At 39.3% G+C, this 12677-nt stretch overlaps 1 protein-coding gene across 6 annotated transcripts in view; it reads right to left on the bottom strand.

Annotated features, from left to right (window-relative positions):
• smarcc1a (SWI/SNF related, matrix associated, actin dependent regulator of chromatin, subfamily c, member 1a) overlaps positions 1 to 12472 on the bottom strand; it is a 28653-nt gene extending 16181 nt beyond the window's left edge. For 2 of the 6 annotated variants that reach the window (XM_036135364.1, XM_036135365.1), the window contains exons 1-14: positions 12221 to 12472; positions 8979 to 9098; positions 8787 to 8872; positions 8401 to 8482; positions 8199 to 8291; positions 8016 to 8085; positions 6766 to 6835; positions 6480 to 6555; positions 5434 to 5559; positions 4720 to 4838; positions 3596 to 3726; positions 772 to 831; positions 606 to 643; positions 227 to 345 (exon numbers count right to left, since the gene is read on the bottom strand). In XM_036135364.1, coding sequence (XP_035991257.1) covers positions 227 to 345; positions 606 to 643; positions 772 to 831; positions 3596 to 3726; positions 4720 to 4838; positions 5434 to 5559; positions 6480 to 6555; positions 6766 to 6835; positions 8016 to 8085; positions 8199 to 8291; positions 8401 to 8482; positions 8787 to 8872; positions 8979 to 9098; positions 12221 to 12406 — 1376 coding nt within the window. In that variant the 5' untranslated portion in view covers positions 12407 to 12472. The remainder of the gene's footprint in view (positions 1 to 226; positions 346 to 605; positions 644 to 771; positions 832 to 3595; positions 3727 to 4719; positions 4839 to 5433; positions 5560 to 6479; positions 6556 to 6765; positions 6836 to 8015; positions 8086 to 8198; positions 8292 to 8400; positions 8483 to 8786; positions 8873 to 8978; positions 9099 to 12220) is intronic. The other 4 variants (XM_036135366.1, XM_036135369.1, XM_036135367.1 and 1 more) reach the window with 2 other exon arrangements.
• Positions 12473 to 12677: the final 205 nt, after the last annotated feature.

Below are 12677 nucleotides of genomic sequence, written 5' to 3'. Positions count from 1 at the left end.
TGTGAACTAAATTTACAGCTGGATATGTACCGAATATACAGGTGGTATGACTCCTTTAAATAATTTAAAAGAAATTTAAAAGAAAACGACAAACTAACTCAAAAACTCAATTTTCCAAATACAACTTTATTTTTGACTCTCAAAAAGTCCGCAGCTTTTCATCTGTGTCCGGTTGATTGATCAAATCATGTTTTTAGACTAAATGAACCAACATTAGAGAACTGACCTGTTGTAGTCGAACCAGGCAGCGTAGCTGGGAATGATGATGTGGTGCGTCTGCTCAGTTACGTTGTCCTCTCCGGCATCCATCCTACAGATTTCTCCCTTGCCTTGTTCATCGTCATCCTGCAGACAGAGACGGCTTTCTAAATTATGATGCTACATTTAGTTTCTTGGTGTAAATTTAACATCCCATCCAAGCCATAAAAACAGAAGAACCAGTTTAACACAAACTTCCTAGCATAGATTAAAAATAGGGATTTTATTAGAGTTTAAATTTCATTCACAGGAACTGAAAACAATTATTTTAAAAAGGTACTGATTAATATGTTTACTGACAACTTTAAGTTTAATATGGAAAAAAAAAAAAAAAGACAAAAACGGACCTTTCCTCCGGACAGCACAGAATCATCTTCGACGTCGTCTGGGGAAAATACAAATACATTTTACGTTAGACACGCAGCAGAGCTAAAGGCGACCTTTTAAAATGATTAAACTCAATTATGTTATTAAGTACACGACTAAGCATGCAAATCCAGTTAGGATACAAACCCAAATCTGCCATATTCCCTCCCTTGACTGGAGTATTTTCACTGTCTTTTTTTGAATTAGCTGTGCATGGAACAGAAGTGAGAAAGATGAACCAAGTGAAACACTGGGCTGGGAGATAAAAGATTAAAATAAAAAATAAAAAAAACCTTCAGACAGCATAGTTCAGCCGCGGGCACGGAGGTATTAACCAACATGAACCGAAACGGGAAAGAAATAAGAGGAGCCTAAAATAGAACAAATTAGTGTGTGCTCAGAGAGAAAAATTATTTCTTTTTTTTTTTGGGGGGGGGGGGGGGGGGGGGACCAAAGTGGGACACCACAACTGGGATTTGGTTTAACAAAAAAAAACAAAAAAAAAACAGAGGAGCATATTAAGGTGTGTGTGTGGCATTATAGTGAATCCTGAAATCAGACATCAAGGGAGAAGACAAAACAGCTTTGGGCTGCAGCGCAGACTTTGTCAGACCTAATCTTGGAGTTGGAGGATGACATTTTTAATCTCCCTCCTACAAGGTGATAAGGTTTTTATTTCTTTCTCAAAAATGAAGGATAAAGAGGTAAGAACAAAAAACATTGATAAGCAGGTTTGGAAACCCAGAAAAATAAATTGTCCCTTGAATAGAAACTAGTGCGAACATTTAACTATCCGTGCTCAAAAACCCAGTTATAGAATACCAGCTTTCTGAGATGTAGACAAAAAAAAAGCACGATAAAACATTTTACACTTTTAAAGCGCCAAACATCATTTACAACTCAACTGACAACAACAACAACAAAAAAAGTTAAAAGCTGCAATAACCTGGTTTGCATTAGCGTACACAACATTAAAGCAATACTTTGTTAAAGCATGTTTTAATTTAGTCTTGGAAGGAGTTTATCAGCATGCCACATGCCATGACTTGGCAGCATTTATAGTCTTTAGCTCGCAAAAGAAATCTTTAAAGCTGCCAAATTAAGCCAGTGACTTAAAAAAAAGAAAAAGAAAAAAAAAAGCTCACTAAGCTAATAAAGAAGGCCGGTTCTGTTCTGTGGACTCCTCTAAAACCTCTGCAGATGATTGTACAGAGAAGGACTATTCATTAAACGAACAACATCACAGACAACATGGAGATCCCCTTCGTCAGACTGTCATACAGAGTGCCTTCAGGCAGAGGCTTACTACTACAAGCCTATGAAGAAACCTGCATAATATGAGTTACAACAACATTTTAATTTTCCTTTGGGATCAATAAAGTATTTCTGACCATCCGAAGAGGACCCTGCAGTATAATGCTGCCACCACCATGTTTAACTGTAAAAGAGGCGTATCTTTGGGGATTTTTAGCGCCGTTTGTCCTCAACATGGCTTTTAAAACTGAGCTTGCTTCTTTCAGCTCAGAACGACCTATCTACCCAAAAAAGCAGCCAAGCGTGAGTGTTTTCTCCAGAAGAACAGGCTTCTGTACTGACTATGGGCTCCTTTTTGTAAACTTTTCTGTAAACTATGGCTTTGGCTAAAAAATGCTAATCGTATCAAGAGTCAACATTATTTTATGTTCATTGGAGACTCTAGAGTTGATTGAAGGCATGAAGGAGACTGAAGGAAATTTAACCATCAAAGTATTTATTTACTGGAGGGGCACACTTTTGTAACCAGGTTATTGCACTTGTTTGTATTTGACGTGTTTTTGCACCACCGCATATGTTTTGGGGTTAAGTTGTGAAGGATTTAAGTTGTATTACATGAGGAATCGGTTCGGAAATTACATATCATGGTTAGAAAGGATTCAGGGCCGCCGTAGACGTAGCTCTAAAAAGAGACGACTAACTTCGCTCAGATATCAGATTCCTTAGAGCCTAAACAGGTTTCAAGGACCGTTTTTGAAACACACAGCTAATATTTTGACCTCAATTGCGGTGGACAATGTGTAAAAATATACAAACAGTGGAACCTCTAAATACAAAGGCATAAAAAAAATGTTTTTCAGTTCCAGTTACAAACTGTCCTCCTGATACAAATGTGTAGGATGTCATTAGTAAGCGTGTGAGCCGGAGCACAAGGCTGAAAGCCTCTGACTTGCCTGGCGTGTAGGAACACAGAAGGGCAGGCAGCAGCAAGGGTCAATGAAGTGGGAATTTTTTTAAATTTTACACCAACATAGTGACGCAAGCTCTGCAAGCGCTTTAGGCAACCAAGCACGGGATGCCAGCAATGCCAAAAACTTGTGACTGTGTTGGGTTTTGGATCCAGAGACAAAAGCTCTAGGAAGGAGAAGACACCATGTTGTCTTTCCTTCGATCACAATGGAAGTTAATAGTCCTGTCACGTTTATGGTTTCATTATCATTTCACAATTTAAAGCTTTAAGCAACGTTATAATGTTGGATTACTAAAACTATTAGACGGCGACACGTTTGGGAGCCGTGTGGATGGAGGTTGGAACAGTAAAGCGGCACAACACTTTAAATCTCGGCATGGCAACATCAGAGTCCAATACTGCATTTACAAAAGACGGTTTAATAGTTAAACTGTCATTCATCCTCTGCATGTCAGTAATATATAGATAATAGCCAAGTGGGCGGACCGTAACTGGCCTTGCTGCCCACATTGGACCTGATATTTTTTTTTTTTAAAGGAGCCAAGATGCTCAAGGCTCATTACATAAAACACTTTTGTTTTCTTATAATAAAGGTCGGCTAGAGTATCAACTATGCGACAAAACAAAATCAGAAAAAACAAAACAAACAAAAAAAACTTCCTGCCATTTATATCATGGCTAAAACAATCATGCGATACAGAAACCAGAGTCTCTTGTTTTTATGCTGCCCTTAAGCAGCTGACATACCGTTCTTGGACACGCAACCATCCTCCATGCTGGCGCCGGCAGAGGAGTCATCCATGTCTTTGGTCATGTCCTCCTCGGTGTCCTCTTCCTCTCCTCTGTGTCCCCGTCTCTTCCAGTGAGGCCCCGGGTTCCTGAGAAAGATCAAGGGTCAGTCGAAACCAGCTGCAACCTTCTGAGTTAGTGATGCACAATATTAAAAATTTAAACCAATATCGATAACTGATAATTTTCTGTTTTTCATGGCCGATACCGATTAGTTCATATTCAATATAGTCATTGCTTAATCACAGCTTGAGCTGGATGTAGCTATGAAAAACAAATTATTTAGTAACTCTGGCTTATCTATGACAGCAAACAAAATGTTTTGGCTCTTTAAATGTTTATTTTGTTATGCCATCACACAAAAAAAGTGGGAATTTGCTTTAAATAACAAAAGACACAAATCAATTCAGAATACAAAGAGCATCCCTTGAAAAATACTGAACAGATCTATGGCTTAACTCCAAAGACATTTGTGAAGTCAAGAAGTAAAGTTCACCCTCAAACATAACCACAGCAAAGGTCAAAAGAAAAGTGCAAATTCTTAAAAAATGTTCAGAAGACTATTTGCAAAGGTATTTGTGGAGTCAAGTCAAATATTTTGCGAACATGAAACTATATGTACCAACATACCATCTTGGGAGAGATGGTACGTTTGTTTATTAATAATCAGGCAATAACGGAGCCAAGCCCGGGTCCTGATAGTAAGGAACGCAAAACCCACAGGTCTTGTCCCGCTTTGGGGCTAATCTGCCTGAATAAAATTCCACCAGATTGTATTAATTTATCGGCTATTTTTAAATCGAAAAAATTTACTAAATCGGGCCGATAAAAAAATTCCACCAAATCGGCCGATATTTTATCGGCCCGATAAATATCGTACATCCCTATTCTGAGTTGTCCAATTAAGCGTTAAAAGAAGCTTAAAACCTGAGCTAACCTCACCATTACAGTTCAACCATTTAGTTTATTTTATTGACCAAAATCAGTCGAACCCCATTCTGCAGGCGCTTTTAAATCAGATGCTCATCAAGCCACAGAAAAACATCCAGACTGTAGACAACTCATCAAAACGTCTCCCTTACCCCTTCTTTCCTCCTTTTTTCCGGGACTCGGCGGGGGTGCTGGGCGGCGAGGGCGAGCGCCTCCTCTTCTTGCCAGCAGAGTTGGCCTTGCGCTCCTTGCGATCGGGTGTACGGGAAGACTGATCAGACAAACCCCGTGCAGCGCAGGGAGCGAGGGATGGAGGATGAGAGAAAGAGCGGCAGAATGAGAAGGATGGAACGGTCGCACACACAAGGAGGGGAAGCGGGGGGAGAACAACAACAGGGTGGGGGGGGGGATGCTTTGGTGGGTGGTGGAGGAGACAGACAGGGTTCCTGTACACTGCCCTACCACAAATTAGTCCCCTTTATTGTCTAACAATGGTTCTGTAGACAGGTTAACATTCTGCAGCTAAGTTTGGTCCATTAAATCCCAAGAAAACTGAAACACAACGAAGTAGTTAGCCAAGCTTTTAATCACCCCAAAATAATAATAATAATAATAATAATAATAATAATAATAATAATAATAATAAAAAGAAACATTGAATGCAGCCTGTATTAACGTGGACAGGAACCCTGAACTTAATCACAAGTGGACGACGTGCGAGGAAAGGCTTGAAAAAAGGTGAGCAACAGACAGAAACCGGATGTGGAGAAGGACGACGACGAAGAGCGACGGCAAGGCTACAGGCAAAAAAAATATCCAAGCATGCTCTGAAGCTTAATGCCTTAAAAACCGGGACATAAACCTACCTCTTCCTCTTTGGGGTAGATTCTCTGTCGGAAGCTGACGGGCTTTTTGTTCTCGTCCACCTCGTAATCCTCTTCGTTCATCCACTCGTTGAAGGCGTCCGTGTCTAAAACCCACTTGGCGTGAACCTAGTGAGCAGAAACAAGACGTAATGTTTAACAAATTAAAAACAACCACAAAACCGTTATTAACAAGTAATGAATCTGATAAGGGATAATAAACTCAACCAGCCGACATTAAAGTATTAATGAAACTATTTGACTTTGTTGTTGGATTTCAACAGCTTTTAGAATCCAAAACGTTTTATTATCATCATGCAGCCATAATTAAGTTTTGGTGGGCTGTGGGCTCTGAATGTACATAGACATTAATCAGAAACAGAATAAGCAAGAATGAGCGTTCCTAGAGCAGACTCCCAGAAATGCAAAAAGACAAACATTTAAGATTAAGCTGAACAACCTATCAGAAGGGGGAAACATACGGTCCAATGGTTGATAATACAGCATATTCAGATAATATTAATGAGATGTTCATGTTAAAAAGAGGAGAAGCAGCAGGCGATTCACAGAGCAAAGTAAAAAATAAATAAAACAATGTAATGCACAAATAATTCCCTGAGATGCTAACATTTGTTTTAGAATAATTTTGCAATTCTTTGCAAAAGATCAAGAAAAAAAATACAAATAAATGGGTTCAATAACTTTTGTACATTTTTATATTTTGATTGTATGAATCTTTACCATATAATCCAGTTTTAATATTTTCTCTAGTGACACACTTAGTTATACTATAACAAAAGCTGTAAAATGAGACAGCAAACTGGTCTACTAAAGAACTTTTTCTGTGCCACTTAATTTTGTGGAGGCTGTAATAAAATTATCTGTTGCAGGAACTAGTTTGACTAAAACATGTTTGATAGCATGAAATTACTTTAAACAGGACAAAGAACAGTTTCTATGTACAAAAACAACTAATTTGACACAAAACAGTCAGTGAATTAATATCTCTTTGTAAAACTAAGACGTGTTCATAGAAGGTGAGATCTCACCTTCCAGGGCTTCTCGGTGCTGGGAGGATCTTCCACGTCGCCGTCCACCTCACCGCCCGACACCCAGGTGTCATAGCTAACAAAACATTAACAGTCTTCGGTCAGGAACGCAGCGAAAAGTGCTTGTCAGGTGTTTAATTTACATATAAAAATCAACGTGGACTGAATAATTGTTTTAAAAAAATAAATCCCACTTAAAATAAATATGTGAAATATGATCCAGAAAACATGGAGGTGTGGGGATAAAAAAAAGTATCTGATCTTCTCAGTAGCCGGTCTTGTTCACCTGTCTGGGTAGAAGCCCCAGTGAACGAGAACCTGCTTGTCCTTCCTCATGACGGGACGCAGCCACTCCTCTGAAAGACACACAGAAACCAGCGTTGAAACTCTACAAGTACAATTATTCTTTTGTAACAAGATTACCGTATTTTTCGGACAATAGGTCATCTTTTTTTTCACTGTATGAGTGATCCTGCGACTTAAATGTCAATTTTTAAATGTGCTGGTCAAGATTCTCAGTCCCCCAGGTCATGGTCATTACAAAAAAAAAAAAAAAAAAAGGTAAAAAACAAAGCAACTGGACTTGTTTTCCGTAGTTGAAGACTTTTCGCTTTCGAAGCAAAACGTCTTCAACTACAGAAAACAAGTCCAGTTGCTTTGTTTTTTACCTTTTTTTTTGGAATTTTTAAATGGTAAATCATACTGACCAACATGAACCAAGGAGTAAACATTACTGCTTATAGACACAAGAAGGCGCTCTAAGCTTTTCAAAACTATATCCTGCATCACTTAAAAATGTATTTTTTACATTAAATTATAGACAACAAAGACTGAACACGTTTGTATGTTGATTTGCTGTTTCAGTCTGCATTCACGCAGCAGAGCGTTGAGCGGTGCCGCTTGAAAGGAAAGCCCAGACTGAGACAGAACTCTGTTATTGGGCTGTCTGTGAAGCTAATTACAGCTAGCGCTAGCTTACAGGTCTGTTGTCCGGGTGGTTTACAACGTCGCTGATGAACGTTAGCATTATGTTGCTCTGAAACATCCGTGTCGTACTGTTAGCTTAGCACGTAGCACCGTTATGCTCATGGTCTAATTTCAGTGTAAATTTGACACCTTTCACGCTCTGAACGAGAACTTTCCAGGTTGGAATTACTGGCTTGTTATGCTAATTTACCCAATTCATCCTCCCAGGTATGTTTCCTGTTATTCAGCTGGTTGTGGATGCAGTTGTGTGATTGAATAAATTGTTTTACCAGATTAAATGTCATTTTACAGTCTTGGATTTTGTGAAATAAATTTCTAAATAAATGTGACTAATATTCTGAAAAATAATGCATCTATGCTGGTAAAAAAATTACATTAATCTACTTTTAAACCACTATTAGGTACATTTGTTTGTAATTAAAGACACACATTCCCTGACATCTTAAAGCAGCTGAGTTGTATAGAGAACAAAAAATTATTTTTAACATATCTAATACATTTTATTCAATTAACTTGAGAATCTGGGAGCCAGGAAGATTTCAAACCAACCATCTTCCTGCTGTGTCAGAGAAGGGTAAATGTGATGAGTTGCCTTTGCCTTATCCTCAGTGACTGAACCCTGCAGAGATGGAAAGAAAATAGCATTAAGATAGAGGCTACAAGCACATCAGCCTTTGGTTTTAAGACTTATTTCCCAAATAATTAGCATTTCCTGCTTTGACCCAAGCTCACCTGGTGCCTTTTGATGATGTCTTTGAGTTTGTTGGCTTGTTTTTGCTCAACCTCTGGCGACAGGTAGACGAGCGGCCGGGTCAAGCAGTTATTCTACAAACAAGCAAACAGTTTTTAGGAAACCAAACGCTAAATGAAGACACGTTTTCTGTAAACAACACGCGCCAGCCAGTAGCCTTTGTCCACACTCCGTTGCTCTTACCTGAACCAGATGTTTTTCTACATTTAAGAACATTTCCACGTTCCGGTCCATCCGTGACGGGTTCTGCAGATCAAATCTCCTCCTAATGGTGGTTATCAGAAGAGATTAAAAATAAAAATAGTGGGAGAAAAAAAAAGTCAGCGGGCACAGAAATGCTCGCTTAGTCTTTTGAATTCTTGCAGGAACAAACCGTCACAGACAAATAAACGAATTAGACATCAGGATTGTTTTTATTAGCAGTTCCTAACAATGTAATCCCAACGTTTAGAGCATTTATCAGCAAAAATGCATCAACACCCATCAAAAGCCACATGGATCACAGCAACCCCTATGGATCTGGGTACGTTGTGATCTGTTCCAGTTCGTGAAGTGAGCTGTTTACTTACCAGCCCTGTTCGCTTTTGTACTTGTAGACCGATCCCAGGATGTGGCAGAGCGTACCTCCTGCCTTGAAATCGAGGAAACACTTGGCCTAGACAGGGAGAAGGAGCATGAACAGTGCTGTTTTCTGATACCCAGGCTACAGGTGTCTGTGGCAAGCTAAGGTTTCTTTTCACGTGGAGCGCGCGTGTGCTTACAGGTAGCTTGGTAAGAGGGGGATTGTTGACCCTGCGCCCAAACGCATCCTCTTGAAACTGGAGCAGCTGGACCACGAGGCCAGCCAGGGATTTACTAGACGGGGAGTCATTTTGGACATACTGGTGGGACACAAAGACAAACATATTGAGAATCAAGCAAACATAGCTTGTATTTATAATTTTTTTGTAAAAAAAAATAAAAAAAAATGCATTCACATGTTTCAAGTAAATGCGTCAATAATCAAGGCAAATTAATCTGCGATAAAAACATTAAGACAACAAAATTCAAAGGAAGGCCAACCAAAGCCATACTGACCTAAATATTGTCTCTTAAATGGTAAATGGCTTGTGCTTTTATAGCGCTTTAACAAATCCGATGACCTCAAAGCGCTTTACACTACAGTCATTCACCTGTTCACACCCCGACGGTGGTGAGCTATCTTAGCAGCCACAGCTGCCCACACAGTGTAACACCCAGTCCTCATCTTCTCAGCTTTCAGTGAAAGTTTAAATAGCGACAGAACAAAAACAAAGCGCGACAGATGTGAAAAACCCACAAAAAAGGGTCCAAAAATTGTGATTTTGAGCAAAGAAAGCAATTAAAGGAATGCATGAAGAAACCGACCACACCATCATTTCTAAAACTTTTTTTCTTGCCCAGATCACATGTATAAACCAGATATTAGGAGACTAACAATCCTTATTTTATAACTAAAGCTCAGTTTGAATCCAGAATGCAGGTGCAAGCTGATCAGAAAGCTTCAGTACGAGTGTAAACAGCGCTAAAACACAGAGTTGGGCCATATATTGTGTTTTTTTTTTAAAGGGGATTTAATTTATATCGAGATGGTCTATCTTATGTTATGTTTATACTTCTACGCATTGTAATAGGTTATTTTTTTTAGCTGTTTCTCATCTGTTTATCCACAGCTGGTTGTTAAAAAAATGTGCCTGTGGGACATTTGGAATAAATCTTGGATTCAGAGATGCCTTTTTAATGATTACTTTATGAAAAGACAAACATATCAAGATAAATATTGTATAATAGGATTCAGCCCAAAAACACATTTATTATTTTTGGACCACATTGCCCAGCCCCACTGAAACACATGAATTTTGAAAAAATATTCCATATTTTCTTCAGTCACCAGTGAAAACCAGAGATGTTCTGAGAAAATCAGCTGGATTTTCAGTTAGATCCGCCCTGACCGATGCAGCCGATCCAAAGCAGCCAGCCACAAAGTTAAAACAATCCAACATCTTTGTAACCAGGTCACCCAACCAACCTCGTTCTGGACGCCGATATGAGCGACAAACACTAAAGCTAGACCATTTAAGTATCGCTGATGTGTGGGTAACAATTTTAACAAAAATAGTAATTTCAACAATATATCAAGGCATGTTTCAAGTTCATTCAGGCTGCAAGAGCACAGGGGCAAAACTTTATGCAAATAACAGGGAGGCTGAGCAAAGCACTGCAATGCTATTCTGTTTTTATCCATTTGAGTGTCTCACCTCACTTAATGAACGTGCTGCGTTATAAACTCTTGTCAGACATCACAAATCTCTAATCTATCTGGAATATACACATAGAGACAGATATATCAAACCTCTTCTTTTAAATCAAGATTTAAAAACACATTTGTTTAGGATTGCCTTTGACTGTTCTGGTTAATCCGTTTACTCAAACATTGGTTTAACTTTGCAGTCTAGCTGTTTTTAAAATCATTAATATTTGCTTTTAGTTTCCATTTTCCCCATGTTTTATTTGGTTTAAATTTTTCTACATTTTATTCCAACTTGCTTTTATTCTTTTTTTAATATCCCTAGGTTACTTTTAAGCATGTAAAACACTTTGACTTGCCTTAAAGAGAAATCCAAATTGGCTCAAATTTGTTTTAGCAGGTCGAAGATGGGTTACAAACCCCAGATATCTTAAATCAGCCACTAAATTATAATCACTGCGTCACTAACCCTTCACAGCAAGGTTATTACTATTATTAAGTGAGAGAACCATATATAGATCTAAATAGCAAAATATGTGAAAACCTTATTTTTTTTTTTTGGGGGGGGGGGGGGGGGGAAACATTAACAGATGCAATTAGTAAAGCAATAACTCTGATCTGGACATTTCTTCTTCAACACTTTTCAATTCATAGGACAAACCACTGTCTTTAGAATATTTGTCTGCATGCACAAATAGGTCAACTAACAAAACAACATCACTGTAAAAGCCTACTGCCACTTGCTCAAGGACACTTCAGTAGGCTGATTTGACTGCGTTGCGACGATAAATTGCACCAACTCCACCCTGTTTGTCAAGGATTATTATTTTCCAGGTTTGAGATACAAGTCTACATCCACATATTACCTTTTTTTGGGGACAAATATGACAAGCAGACCTGTTCATCGCAAAGGAAACACTTATATTTCACTCCCGGGGCATGAGCAAACGACTTCCTTATATTATGTTTTTGTTTTGCAGCAGTAAAAGTTAAAGGAGTTAAAGGAATCCAGTCAATTCCGTGTGTTGTTTAATTTAAATATTAGATTGTTACAATGCAGGTTTATTGATGCGGAGCGTTATGGAGGAAGACTCTTTGTTTGGCTAGCTGAAGTGGGGGAACCGAGCCTATCAACTGGGGTTGTCAAACTGTGCAAATTGATCTGCGGACCGGATTTAATCCCGGGTTTTATTTATTTTAAAAAATGGATGAACGCACATTTTACCCATTCGACGTGTATGCACGCTGTCCCGTGACTTTTCCGTTAGCTCCTGGGGCCTTTTGACACACGTCGTATTGGATTTGTCGTATTCATTTTGGATTTTAACCAACTAAAGTGTCCAATGTGACTTTCCATAATAAAACCCGACAGGCAAGCCCGGGTACCGCACGTCTTTGAAACATTTCTCCAACACCGTGTTTGCCGTTTAAAATAGACCGCCCGAGCAGGTTGGAGAGCTAGCCGTAGCTATGCTAGCTTAGTTCATTTGCAGCACCACTCGTGTGACTACAGCGCGTGTCTGTTATTCTGCCGTAATATTTATTTATTTATTTATTTTTAAAAGAATTGCGCACACTGCACACAGTCTTTAATAAGTTGGTGTGAGCACAAACAGGGGAAACTTGGTCTGGAGTTAGCGCCAGAGAGGCTAAACGTAGAGGATACAGCAGCGTCCCATTGTGCCAACGAGCCGCGGGCCTTCATAGAAAGCACTGAACCCAGAGCAGCTAGCTCACCTTCTTGTAGTGCTTTCCGATCCAAAGTCGCACCGTCTCAAGCTGAGAGATGGTTTCGGAACTTTCCCAAAATTTCGTCGAAGGGCCTCCGTCTTTCTTCCGCGCTACGGCGATTCCGCCGCCAACCGGGCCCGCGGCTGATCCGCCCGAGCCCGTCCCGCCTGCCGAGGTCGCCGCCGTCGCCATTGTGTTTAGCTCGCTGCGTTACCTTTCTCCTCCAAAGCGCTCCTCACCATGCAAGTTTTCAAATGATATTGCGCAGCCGCAAAACTCAGCAAAGGGGCTTGTGGGAAATGTAGGTCTCCGAGAAAGTTTCCGCATAGTAATTCAGTCTCACAAAAATTCAGTGTTACGATTCTTTCCCCAAGACACAGTACATATTCTACATATGCAATTCTTTTATAATATATATATACATATATATATATATATATATATATATATATATATATATACT

Source organism: Fundulus heteroclitus, chromosome 3, assembly GCF_011125445.2.
Source record: "Fundulus heteroclitus isolate FHET01 chromosome 3, MU-UCD_Fhet_4.1, whole genome shotgun sequence".
Taxonomy (NCBI): Eukaryota; Metazoa; Chordata; class Actinopteri; order Cyprinodontiformes; family Fundulidae; genus Fundulus; species Fundulus heteroclitus.
The sequence above is the reverse complement of the archived record's forward strand: the minus strand, read 5'-3'. Positions and strand labels throughout refer to the sequence as shown.